General features: G+C 48.2%; 1 protein-coding gene across 1 annotated transcript; it reads left to right on the top strand.

The window, feature by feature from the left end:
* Nucleotides 1-649: 649 nt before the first annotated feature.
* On the top strand, nt 650-9021 carry LOC111143359 (growth factor independent 1 transcriptional repressor). Its single transcript, XM_022497051.1, has 6 exons — nt 650-764; nt 1056-1238; nt 3005-3492; nt 3597-3734; nt 4981-5146; nt 7859-9021. Exons 1-6 carry the CDS (start codon nt 650-652, stop codon nt 8035-8037), a joined length of 1269 nt encoding a protein of 422 aa, XP_022352759.1. The 3' UTR covers nt 8038-9021.
* The last annotated feature ends 3696 nt before the right edge of the window (nt 9022-12717 follow it).

Here is a 12717-nt window from a genome sequence, read left to right as displayed (position 1 = left end):
TGCTGTCACCCGACCCTGCTCCTCAGCCGGCCTAGTGCGCTCCTCCCATCCCACCCCCCTCCAGTTTCTAGCGGGCTCTTGGAGGGCTTGGCTCCTAGCCCCTTCTCCGTCCTCCACCAGGAACACATCTCCCAGCCCTAAATTGATCAGCGCGTCCCTGCGCTCCTCCCCAGGCCGAAAACAGGGCCAGGCAGGCAGTGAGTGATCGAGTTTAGGGTAACTGGACAGTTGGGGACATCGGCTCTCCGGTGACTTTGATTGTGAGAGCGAGTTTTGCTAGGGAAGGGGAGGGGCCAAAGGGGTGTGGGCAGGGCAGAAGGAAGAGGCCTGAGCCTGGGCCCCGGGACGGGTTTTACCGCTCAGCTGTGGCGGCGGCGGCGGGCTCGCGCCACCTGTCCGAGTGCCACCTGGTGAGCGCGGCGCAGCCGGGCCAAGCCCCTCCTCCCGCGGGCCTTCCTCCCTCCTCCCAGCCGGAGCTCTCTCTCCACCCGGCTGCCCAGTCCCGGGTCCCGGGACGTGCGGACCCGAGTTTCCATCCGGTTCTTCTCCTCTCGCAGGTCTGCGGAGAACTGGGGCTGAGCAAGCACTCAGGGTAACAGTGGGCTGACTGCCGCTTCAGGGAGCGGAGTGGAGAGCGCGCCCGACCACCATGCCGCGTTCGTTCCTCGTCAAGAGCAAGAAGGCTCACAGTTACCACCAGCCGCGCTCCCCGGGACCCGACTATTCCCTCCGCCTGGAGAATGTCCTGGCGCCAGGCGGAGCAGGTACGGAGTGTGAGGGCCGGACGGAGCCCCCAGGGATATAGATTCTGAGCCTCGCCACACCATCACCCAGGAACCCGGCAGGGAGACCCTGACACCCCCTTTGCTGCCTTTTCGTTTCCTACTGTCCGCGCGCCTTCCGGGATTGTCGCCGAGATGCTAGGGCCTCTTTGCTCCCGCCAGGTCTGGGAAAAGAGGAGGACGCTGGGGTGCCACGGTCTGGTGGGCGCCACTTGAGAACCACCGGGCCCAATCAGGCCCAGCCTGAGCTCCTATCTTCCCTCTTCAACGCAGGCAGCACCTCGAGCGCAGGCGGGGCGAAGACGGAGCCCCGGGGTCGTCTGTCCCCCGAGTCACAGTTGACTGAGGCCCCAGAGAGATCCTCCGTATCCCCCGGCAGCTGTGAGGGCAGCGTCTGCGACCGGAGCTCAGAGTTTGAGGATTTCTGGAGGCCTCCATCGCCTTCTGTGTCTCCAGGTAGGAACCTGTTGGGAGCTCTGGGGCCGGGGCAGCAGGGAATAAACTGAGGAGGCTGTGGGTGGAGAAATGTTAAATGGGTGGCGGAGAGTCTTTCCGAGCGGAGAGAGCTTGTTCATGGGGTAAAGGGCCTGTGGGGGAGGCATCTGGCTTCTCTGGGACTATTTGCTGCTTGGATCCGAGGCGGCTGGACCCGGGTTGTTCATTCCTAACATTCGTTCGATGGAGACCGTTGGGGAGAGAAAATAAATAAGTCGTCTTGACCGACAGCAACCTCGACATTTCGTTTTCTCATCAGTTGACTGTTTAGAAAGAGCTGGAATCCCAAAACCCAGATCCCTGAGTCTCAAACGGAGAACTGGGCAGTCTTTAAAACTTCCTCTGGCTCCCTCAGCATCGGGCCTGGTGGAGCTGGGCGCCAAGCGGGAAGGACGGGTCGGGACGAAAATCTCTGCCCTTCTCTGAGTCTTCCTACGTGCGGATTGGGGGCCTGTTTCAGTTTTCGTTCTGCCGGGTTGGCCCAGCCTTGGAGACCAGGCCATTGACTTAATTTCTAGACAGCAGCTGAGGTTTGAGCAAACGTTGGGTGGGAGCAAGTCTTGGGTTCTGGCCAGGGAAAGAGAACGCAAACCAGACAGATTCTGCCAAGTGCCTGTTATTTCCAGATTGCATTTACTAGTTTTAAAAGATAGCCCCAACCCCATCCCACACTCAGTACATTGACTTGGCTAAAGCCGTAACTCCAGGGAGTGTGTCTAGGAGACTGCGACTGGAGGATTCTAGTTGGCTGTTCAGGACAAGGCCTGCAAGACTGGATGCCACCAGAATCTCTCCGACAGAAACCTGGGGTGCAGCCTGTCACACTAACCGCTAGCCTGGAGTGTGCGGTGGAAACAGATTTGTAAATCCGTATGCAAAATGCAGAAAGCATAGCTTGGGTATTTGGTTTTATAAAAATTCACGTTGGGCAGGGTGTGCAGAAGGCCACGAATATGGGAAAGATATGTCCCCGGCAGGTGGTGGCTAAACCATAATTGTAAATTGTTATTATTCTCTGAGAAATTTGGGGTCCCCCCATATAACTATGACAGTAATGAGAATAGGAGTATTTGGCAGGCAGTTCAAGCTCCAAACCCTCTTCCCTCTGCCCGTTTGCTACCTGCACTGGCTATTTAATAACTGTTAGGAATGTTAACACCTTCTCGTTTTGTGTTTTTTGTTTTTCAAACAGATGTCTTCGCTAGGCCAGGCCGTATTTTATTGGTCCTCTCCTTCCCTTCTCATCTATCCCGGAAAGTAAAAGACGGAATGGGAACCTGTAGGGCCCGGGAGAGTGTTGGTGCTGGACGCTGAGTCCTCTGCGTAGGAGCACTGTCCAGACGCTAACTGTGGCCACCTTCTCCCGCTTAGCTCAGCTCAGAACATTTCTGCAGCACAGACAGCTTGGCGCGCTTTTCTCTGCGGGACCGCGAAGTGCTCGGGTCCCGCCAGAAAAGACCCTCCTAACACTTCCGCTCCCCTGGCGCCGAATTTACCCATCTCCTCGACCGATGTCATTTTAATTATCCGTTTGCCGCCCTGCCGCCTCCAGTGATCCTCAAGGCCCCAGAGCCCGGTGTGCGTTTTATCCTGGGGGCGTTATGGCACCTAGTGCGGCGCCGGGCGCACGGAGTACTCCGCCAGTGCCCGGCGACGGGCAGACGCCACCGAGCGGCCTCCGTCCCGCCGTCTGAAGACTAACCCGACGCCCCCTTGTGCCTCCACAGCCTCGGAGAAGTCGGCGTGCCCGTCGCTGGACGAAGCCCAGCCCTTCCCCCTGCCCTTCAAGCCGTACTCCTGGAGCGGTCTGGCGGGTTCTGACCTGCGGCATCTGGTGCACAGCTACCGGCCGTGCGCCGCCCTAGAGCGCGGCGCCGGCCTGGGCCTCTTCTGCGAGCGCGCCCCGGAGCCAGGCCACCCCGCGGCGCTCTACGGCCCCGAGCGGGCTGCGGGCGGCGCAGGGGCCGGGGCGCCTGGGGCAGGCAGCGCAGGAGGCGGCGCTGCGGGCGGCGCGGGCCTGGGGCTGTACGGCGACTTCGGGCCCGCGGCGGCAGGGTTGTACGAGCGGCCGGCGGCGGCGGCAGGAGGGCTGTACTCGGAGCGCGGCCACGGGCTGCACGCGGACAAGGGCGCTGGCGTCAAGGTGGAGTCGGAACTGCTGTGCACCCGCCTGCTGCTGGGCGGCGGCTCCTACAAGTGCATCAAGTGCAGCAAGGTGAGGCTCTCGCGCGCCTGGCTTTGTCGGCCCCGCGCCCGTGCCCCCGGCCCGCGCCCCTTGGCCCCTCTCAGCGGCCTTCTCCCCGGCCCCACCCGCCTCAGGTGTTCTCCACGCCGCACGGGCTCGAGGTGCACGTGCGCAGGTCCCACAGCGGCACGAGACCCTTTGCATGCGAGATGTGCGGCAAGACCTTCGGGCACGCGGTGAGCCTGGAGCAGCATAAAGCCGTGCACTCGCAGGTAAGCGCGGCGCGCATGGCCGCGCGCGACCGTGTTCAGGTTTTCGCGTTCGGGGTGTTCTGCTTGTCTGTGCAGCACCGGCCACTCTCCTGGCAGCTTTTCCGTTGGGTTTCCCCGGACTGCCCCCAGTCTCCTCCACCATGTCCCTTTGCCCAGAGGTAGGTGTGTAAGGAAAGGTGGCCGGATCCGCCTTCGAGGCAGCCCTGGAGTTTGGTGTTGCATCATTGTTAAGCCTCCAGAGGGTGATCCAGATCTCTACTCTGGGTTTGAGGAGGGTTTCTAAGCCCTCTTGCTGCGGATATATCAGATTTATTAGCTCTGGGTTTTTGTGTGTGTGTGTGTGTTTTAAAGATCTTATTTATTTATTTGACAGAGAGAGAGAGATCACAAGTAGGCAGAGAGGCAGACAGAGAGAGAGAGAGGAGGAAGCAGGCTCCCCGAGCAGAGAGCCCTATGGCGGACTCGATCCTAGGACCGAGAGATCATCTCCTGAGCCGAAGGCAGAGGCTTAACCCACTGAGCCATCCAGGCGCCCCAGCTCTGGATTTTTTTGTCTGGAGTCTTTTCACTAAATGGCTGTCACTTAATCTTTATTGACCCCTCCCAACTGAAAAGAAGGCATGTTCGCTCATTTAGAGCGTCCAGTAGCATATCTGTCCTGCCATTACTTCATGCAGTCCTTTATTAGTATTTGTTGTGCAGCTTCCAGCTGCTAGGCTCCTATAACACACCGCGTCCCTGACAGGGTGCCACTCCGGAATTTTTCAGTTTAGTTGAGTGACAGAGGGTAGATAAGCAATTAAGTACACAAGTAACTATGACAAGCAAATGCTTACTTACAGAGATTTATTTACTAAAAAGAGTACTATTTTTCCATCTCAACAGGAGCTGGAGGGGGCGGTGGTCTCAAGTGACTGAGATCTAAACCCCCTGTTGAGGAGGGTGGAGAAGTGTTTGTAAATGGGTGTCAAAAAAGCAGGGTGGGGATACTTTTTTGCTGTGGGGTGTGGAGGGTTGTGGGTGAAAAGTGTTTGGGTAGAAAAAGTGTTAAAGGGAAAGAGGCTGGGGTGGGGAGAGCAAAGGCTGGAAATAAATCTGGGGAGAGGGAAGATGGGGCAGGCTAAGTGAAAGGGGAGCCTGAAGGAAGGGGGAGCCCTGGTTTGGGGGATTTTGTGGTTGATGTAGTGGTGAAGAAGATGGCAGCCTTCATGACTACAATAGGAATGCCACGTCTTTCTACCCACAGGAACGCAGCTTTGACTGTAAGATCTGTGGCAAGAGCTTCAAGAGGTCATCTACGTTGTCCACACACTTGCTCATCCACTCAGACACCCGACCCTACCCTTGTCAGTACTGTGGCAAGAGGTTCCACCAGAAGTCAGACATGAAAAAACACACCTTCATCCACACTGGTAAGCTGAAGGCCCTTGGCTTGTCTGAAAACACCTGGTGAAGGCTGGCATGGAAGAGCATTGTTCTTCCCCCTGACGCCAATATAATTCACCTTTGCTGTGATACTCTGGCTACAGATTGAGTGGTAGATGAGGCCTTCTAGACGGGGTTAATCACTGCATTGTGTTCAAGAAAACAAGGGGGCAGATTCTCTTAGATTCATTTACATACAAGGTTCTCCCCAGAGGGGACTTGGTGTGGGGCTGCATTTGAAGAACCACTCAGCTGGTCAACCTCAGGTTCTCCATCTTTGCAAAGACTATTTTCCTCTAGTTTAGCTGCTGCTCCAACTGCTGCCTGCTCTGGGTGAAATACTAAGCTCCAGAAAGTGAAGTCTTTCCCCAGGGCTCCCTCCCAGCCTTTTAGGGGAGCAGGAGGCATTATGTGTGGTCTCCTGGCTGAATTTCTTGCAGTCTAAGAGCTTACTCTGATTGAGGAGGAAAAAACCAGGATAAATATTACTAAGCTGTCTGCTAAGCATTTTTAAAATGTATTATCTCATTTTATGCTCACAAGAACTCTGGGAGATAGGGACTATTCCTTATCCCCATTCTAGAGCTGGGGAAAGTGAGGCACAGAAGGGTTGGGTAACCTGTCCAGGGCCCTGGCCCTGACAGCAAGCGGCAGGGCCAGGACTTAAATTCAGGTCTTTCTGACCTCTAATATCTATTATCTTGAAGACTTACTGTTTTCTATTTTCAGAGTTATTCGAGTTAGATGTAGAAAGCTTCTGTTCACTTACTGCCTTTTTCGAAATATCAGCAAGTTCATGCCATAATAATGGTAATTCTTTACCTATTATGATACTTCATAATTTACAAACTGCTTTGAAACCTATTCCTTCTTTAAAAAAAATCTATCCCTCCCCTTTATAAGATTTTAGTCATTTATTTGAGAGAGAGACAAAGGGCATGGTGGGGTTGGGAGGTGGACAAGCCGACTCCCTGCTGAGCCAAACATGTGGCTTGATCCCAGGACCCTGTGATCATGACCTGAGTCAGACGCTTAACTCACTGAGCCACCTAGGCACCCCATCCCTTCTTTTGATCTTCACTCCCACCCCAGTAAGTAACCTTAGGGTGATGAAACCATGATGATGAAATGATTTACTAAAGATCAGACTGAGAGTAAATATTAGGGCCATGGAATACTCTGTATTCTAATCCTGGGATCTTTCTCTAACATTTTGATTGTATATCAGTGGGAGTTTTTATGCCAGGAGCAGTCTCTTTAATAGTAAATAAGACAAGTACAAGAGACCCAGAATTTTATTTTATTCCGGAATATGAATAGGATTCAAAACAAATTTCAGTGTGTTCCAAACACCTACATTTGATGCTTATAAATATGTTTGGGCAGTGTAGATATCCCTTTAGAAAACCCAGAAAAATATCTTACTTTAATCATGACCCCTTACCTGAAATTTCCTTGTAACTCACTCCTTTTAAGTAAAAGTATTCAAGACCCTTACCAAAATGCAACTAGGATCATGACTCAATGAAACATTAAGTTTTTATCAAGCATTTACCTCATAGCTAGAATTAGTTTCTCAGATTTGTTTGATCCTAAAGGGATAAGCTAAGTTTTGATGGGTGGTTCCTTATCAAAGAAATCAGAAGCATGAAGACAGAAAGAGGCACAGCAAGAGGGACAGAAGTTTCCTCAAAAACAAACCTCATCTATTTTGTGCACTTTTCTAAGACCAAACTCTGACAGTAATGCCATGCTGAGGCTTTTTGGAAATTTATGCTATTTACCCAAATATTAAACAGCACATGAATTGGGGGGTGGGGGAAGACAAAAACTTTCCTTTCCTTTTTTTTTTTTTTTAAGATTTTTATTTATTTATTTGGGAGAGAAAGAAAGGGAGGGTGGGGGGCGGGTAGGAAGAGGAAGAGGGAAAGAATCTCAGGCAGACTCTGTGCTGAGGACAGAGCCAGAAAGGGGACTTGATCTCATGACCCTGAGATCATGACCTGAACTGAAACCAAGAGTTGGAGGCTCAACCAACCAAACCACCCAGGCGCCCCCTAAACTTTTTCTCTTTGTTACTTATTAATTTATGGTGAAGTCTTGCTAGAATATAAAGAATCCTTATAAAAAGAAAGTAAAATCAAGTTGGAAAGGATCCACTATTTAAGAAATTATTTGTGACCCAAATGTGGATTTTTAAAAATAAGACTTTGAAACATGTCTATGCTTCAGATACATTCTATTGTCCTTCAAGAGCAAGAAAGAGTGCAGGCTCACTGGTCCATACAAACCAACACCCACTTGGAAACACAGATTTGAAAACTTCCTCTGAATTAGAGCAGAGTCACATGGCCCCCACCCCCACATTGAACATCTGCTGCGGGTGCTCTCTGCTTCTAAAGTCAGGGGTGTCTTGCCAGGGTGGATTCAGCTGTGAGTCTGGGCACGTGGCCTTTGCTGTTTCCGTTTAGCAGGAAACGGTTTGAGGTCTTTTGCTGGGAGCCCACACTCAGAAAGTCTCCCTTTCACCTGGTGCATCCGTGACTTCCCAGGACTTGATTGCCACACGTCACCCTCCAAGTCGCTTGAAGGCCTCAGACTGTGATGCAGCCAGCTGCTGCCAAGAGCGTGTGGGCCACAGTGAGTCCCCTCCAGCTTCACGTAAACTCACACTCCCCCCCCTCCTCCATTCCTCGCAGGTGAAAAGCCCCACAAATGCCAGGTGTGTGGGAAGGCATTCAGCCAGAGCTCCAACCTCATCACCCATAGCCGTAAGCACACAGGCTTCAAGCCCTTTGGCTGTGACCTGTGTGGGAAGGGCTTCCAGAGGAAGGTGGACCTCAGGCGGCACCGGGAAACCCAGCATGGGCTCAAATGAGGGCCCTGGCCGGCTGCAAGCAGCAGTTACACAACACTACGGAGGGCAGCCTCCCCGCTTGCCACCGTCCACGTCTGACTTCTCGGGCCCTCCAGTCCCGTCCAGAGCTCCCAGCAGGGTGAGCCCCTTCACCTCACTTCCAGGAACTGCAAGAAGGGTTAAGTTACCTTTTCAAAGTTCAGCCCAGAGCGGGAACCAAATGACTGACTGGGCTTTGGGCATGTCGAATAGGCTCCCGGACACCTGAAGCCTCAAAGTCAAGAGGGGATCAGCTCAAATCTCGGGCCCCGCAGTTCTTCCCATTCCCAGCCCTGCTCCACAGACAGGAAAGGCCTTCGAATTTTTTCCCTCCTCTTGCCCCACCCCAGATACTTGTGTGGAGGAGAAGTCATCATTTACAAGGTGGACACATGCTAATGCTTTTATCTAGAATGAAAAATGAGTGTTATTTTTTTTTTCTTTCTGGGGAGTCTGTTAACCCCTTTCTACTGGGTGCTGCCTATCAATCTTGGAGGAATCAATTCTTCTACTTGAAGACTGGTTCAGGAAATGATGTGGGGAAGGAGCTTCATACTTTTGAAATTACAAAGTACCCTGGGCAGCCTGCTGCAGGCAGGAGCAGAAGAAACATGGACTTGTTGGTGAGAGGAGAGGAGAGGAGAGTCCTCTCTGCAGGAGGCTTGTGAAGGCTCCATCACTGGAGGCGGAAGGATAGAACACCACCTCTGGACAAGATCCCATCCCCTCACCCAGGGGTGTTTACTGACCACCAGGTCCCAGGCCTGTGTTAGGCACTGGGGAGCCAGAGATTAAAGTTACGGCTGTGCCCCCGCCCTCAAAAGCTAACAGTTGAACCCCCAAGTGACTGAATCTGTTTTTTCCCTCCTAAGGAATTCAGAGAAGACCAAACAAAATCTTGACTCTTCTTTTCTGACACGTTTGGATTTTATCAAACATAAACAACAACAAAATAGCTGAAGAGATACTTCCAAGATCTGTGTGTATATTCAGTTTTTTACTGTTAAGCTGGTGTTTTTAAGACGTCTAAGCTGGCAGGCATGTGGAGTGACCCTTCATGTGTACTATAAAGAAAAAAAGTGGTATTTTTACTTCGATGAGGTTTGTAAATGTTTTTAGATCTTCTGGAGTGCATTATGTTTGTTAATACGTATTTATTAGAATGACGTTTTAAGTTAATAAAGTATTAAGACTCCGACCTATTGCTTTTCCTTTAGGCAGGGAATTTGGGAAAGACCTTTGTTTTAGTCTGTAGCAGGAGTTGGCACTGAAAGAAACCACAGTGGGGTATTAAAAGCAAAGCAGACAAGCCAATATCCAGAAGAGAGTAAAATCCAATTGCTCCGATTTTCATTTGCTTTCTCTTTCTATACCTCTAAGATCCTTTCTTTCTCAACAGAAAAACTAGGTATACAAAACTAAGCTCCTACCTTATAAAGTCACTAGTGGGTCCACATGAACACAGGTGCTTCTGAGGACTTAGGGCTGCTTTTCTTGGTTGGTTGGTGGGTAGGTGGGTTTGGGTTTTTTTTTTTTTTTTTTTTTTTTAACGGGCCAGATGGCTCCAGACAAAGAAATCACAGGTCTTAGGTCCAGAAATTGAGTGGTAGTCAAAGCTCTGTCACCAATATGTTGTGTGACTTAGGCACCTTCTTTGGCCTCCCTGCTTCCAATTTCCTTGACCATAAAATGTGGATATGATTCTGTCATTCCAATCCAACTCTGACTATTTGATTCTGTTGAGACTGGAAGGGAGAGAAAGTATATGATACTGGTTAGTTGCCTCACCTAAGGCAAGTCTCAATCTAAAGACCCATCAGGGGCAGTAAAATTGGAATTTGGGTTATTTCTGGCTCTATCCCACCTGTGGGAGTTTCTTGCATGAATCAGTCCTTTATGAGAATGAAACCAGAATAAAGGAATAAGGTCCTGACCTATATGCTGACTACCTGTGCTCATTCTAACATCTCCCAGCCAAGCTATGCATGGTTCAATGGTGACCATGAGTAGACTGTCCATTTCAATTCAAATCAACTTCACACATATTGACTAAGTACCTAACATGTGCCTGGCACTGTTCTAGGTGGTGGCGACACAGCAGTGAGCACCGTGTCCTGTAGAGGTTTATTTATTGGGTCACTGCTGAATCTTTAGCTCCCAGAACAGTGCCTGGCACACAATAGGAGATCAGTAGGCATTTGCTGAGATAATAGGTAAATAAGCAAAGAAAATAAAATCCTGTTTCATCTTGACAGTCAAGTCTTTACCCACGTCTGCTTTCTAGAGCACAATCGGAAGAGAAATTGGCTTGAGACTTTAGGAAACCAAATGAACATAGGACTCGCTTGAGCTGGTGGGTGAGGGGGCTTCGACACTGCTTTTCTCCATTCTCTCCAAATCTCAGTCCTTGGTTGTGTTCACCTGGTTTTCAACACCATGTCTTTCCATGTCAGTTTACTGTCATTCAAAATTTAAATTTGTTTATAATGCAGTTTAAGATAATTTTCCAGAACTGATGGGTGAAACAGTACAGCATCCATGAACCTCTTCCTAGTGTCCTGGGAAACAAAATTCCCAATGAATAAAGATCACAAAACATCCTTCCCACAGAATTCACTGTGCACACTAGTTGATTATTTCCGACCTGGTTTGAAAAGTAGAGAACTTGCATCGAGAGGTAAGTAGACTGATTGAAATCTAGTTATCTGTCCTATCCTTCTCTTATGACATAGAACTTCTGGGCCATTTTCATAATCCTTGTTTATGCTATAATGAGAAGTTGTAATTTTGATGTTAACAGTATGCCTTTTTAGGGGAAAAAAACCACATCCTGATATCCTCAGTTCAGAATCAAAACAAATTACTGTGACTGTTACCGTGTGAAATTTGAAGATTGCAAATATCTCTTTTAACGTTATTACCTGACTCCATTAAAAATAGATCGTGAATATTCCGTGTCACATTATTCATGAGGCAGGCTCTATGCCTTTTGTCTGCCGGAGTAACAGTAGAAAGGGTAACAAGAGACACCAGAGCACACCTTTGTTTCTTTCACTAAATTTTTAATAACACCTCCAGCTAGCCAGTTGGTGAAGCTCAGCTCTTGCATAAAAGTGGAAAAGCACAGCTATCTCAGAGAAGACCAGCTCTTTCACTAGCTAATTTGAGTTTGCATTCATCTACACCAGAGATGATTAAATTACCTATCAAGTGTGCCGAGCTATCAGGATTCAGGCCACGTAAAAGGTGAATTTCATCTGATTGATTTGAGACACGAATGGAACAATTGAGTTTTAAAAGGCCCACCTTAATTAAAGGCATAGCAAAGTATCACCACTCCCAGGTAAATTCTTGAGTTGCCGTCGCCCTTGAAAAATTGGGTGGCGATAGTGATTTGACACACATCATTTTGTTGTGTTCCTGTTTGTTTAACCTGATAATTTAACAGAAAGAAGAGAATTTAGAAGAAGGCCTGAAAGGACCTGACTACCTTGTACTGTACGTTTCTAGAGAACTGTTGTTTAAATCTCTGCAGCTATATTATTTCTATGGAAAAAACTTTTCAGAAAGTACATAATACACTTATTTTAGCAACATTTTCTTTACGAAGTCAGATTTTAAAAATTAAAAAATGAAAGAAATTTCACCCCAAACCCTTCTAGCTTAAAAGTTTATATTTATTTTATTTTTAGTGCTGCTTTTCAATCTTTACCCATGTGTGTGTATATTTAGATTTTATGTTTTAAACCCCATGATCAGGGTAATTTGCAGTTTATGTCTAGATAACTCATATTTATTTATAATATGGACATATACTTAAAACTGAAATGTCTATATTTTACAATGAGAATTTTGATAGTTCTAATGATTACATTTTATTGAAATGTATTTTTATTAGGATTTTATCAATCATTAATATATTTCCCAATTTTACTTTGAAGTTACTCACTTTTTAAATAAAACATTTCAAACATATGAGAAATAACAAATAATATAATAAACATAATTCTGCCATGTTTACTTTAGGGTTTATTTTTTATTTTTATTTATTTATTTATTTAAAGTCTGGTTGTTGTTGTTGTTGTTGTTGTTGTTGTTTTTGACAGAGAGAGAGATCCCAAGTAGGCATAGAGGCAGGCGGGGGGGGGGGGGGAAGCAGGCTTCCTGCTGAGCAGAGAGCCCGATGTGGGGCTCGATCCCAGGATCCTGAGATCATGACCAGAGCCGAAGGCAGAGGCTTAACCCACTGAGTCACCCAGGCACCCCCAGGGTTTATTTTTTAAACAAAATATTACAGACATGGCTGAATATCTTGGTGGAATATGTTCCTTCCTAACCTTTTTCCCTTTCTTCTCTTGTCAGAGGCATCCACTATACCGAAATAGGTACATACCATCGCCATGACTATTTTTATACCTTTACTTACACATATTACCGTAAACTACATATAATACTATTTAGTATTGTATTGTACCATATTGTATTGTATTGTACCATATTGTATTTTATTGTATCATAGTTATGTATCCTTCTGCCACCTTACCTTTTTTTTCACTCAACACTTTTTGAGATTTGTCCATTTGGTACATGCAGTTTTGTTCCTTTATCTAACTGCTGCATAAAGAATTCCATTGTATGAGTACTTGGCGATTACTTTTGTAT

The sequence above is a fragment of the Enhydra lutris genome, unplaced genomic scaffold (genome assembly GCF_002288905.1).
Source record: "Enhydra lutris kenyoni isolate GAN:26980312 unplaced genomic scaffold, ASM228890v2 scaffoldscaffold9, whole genome shotgun sequence".
NCBI classification, from domain to species: domain Eukaryota; kingdom Metazoa; phylum Chordata; class Mammalia; order Carnivora; family Mustelidae; genus Enhydra; species Enhydra lutris.
Note: the sequence above shows the minus strand (reverse complement) of the source record. Positions and strands in the feature narration are given on the sequence as shown.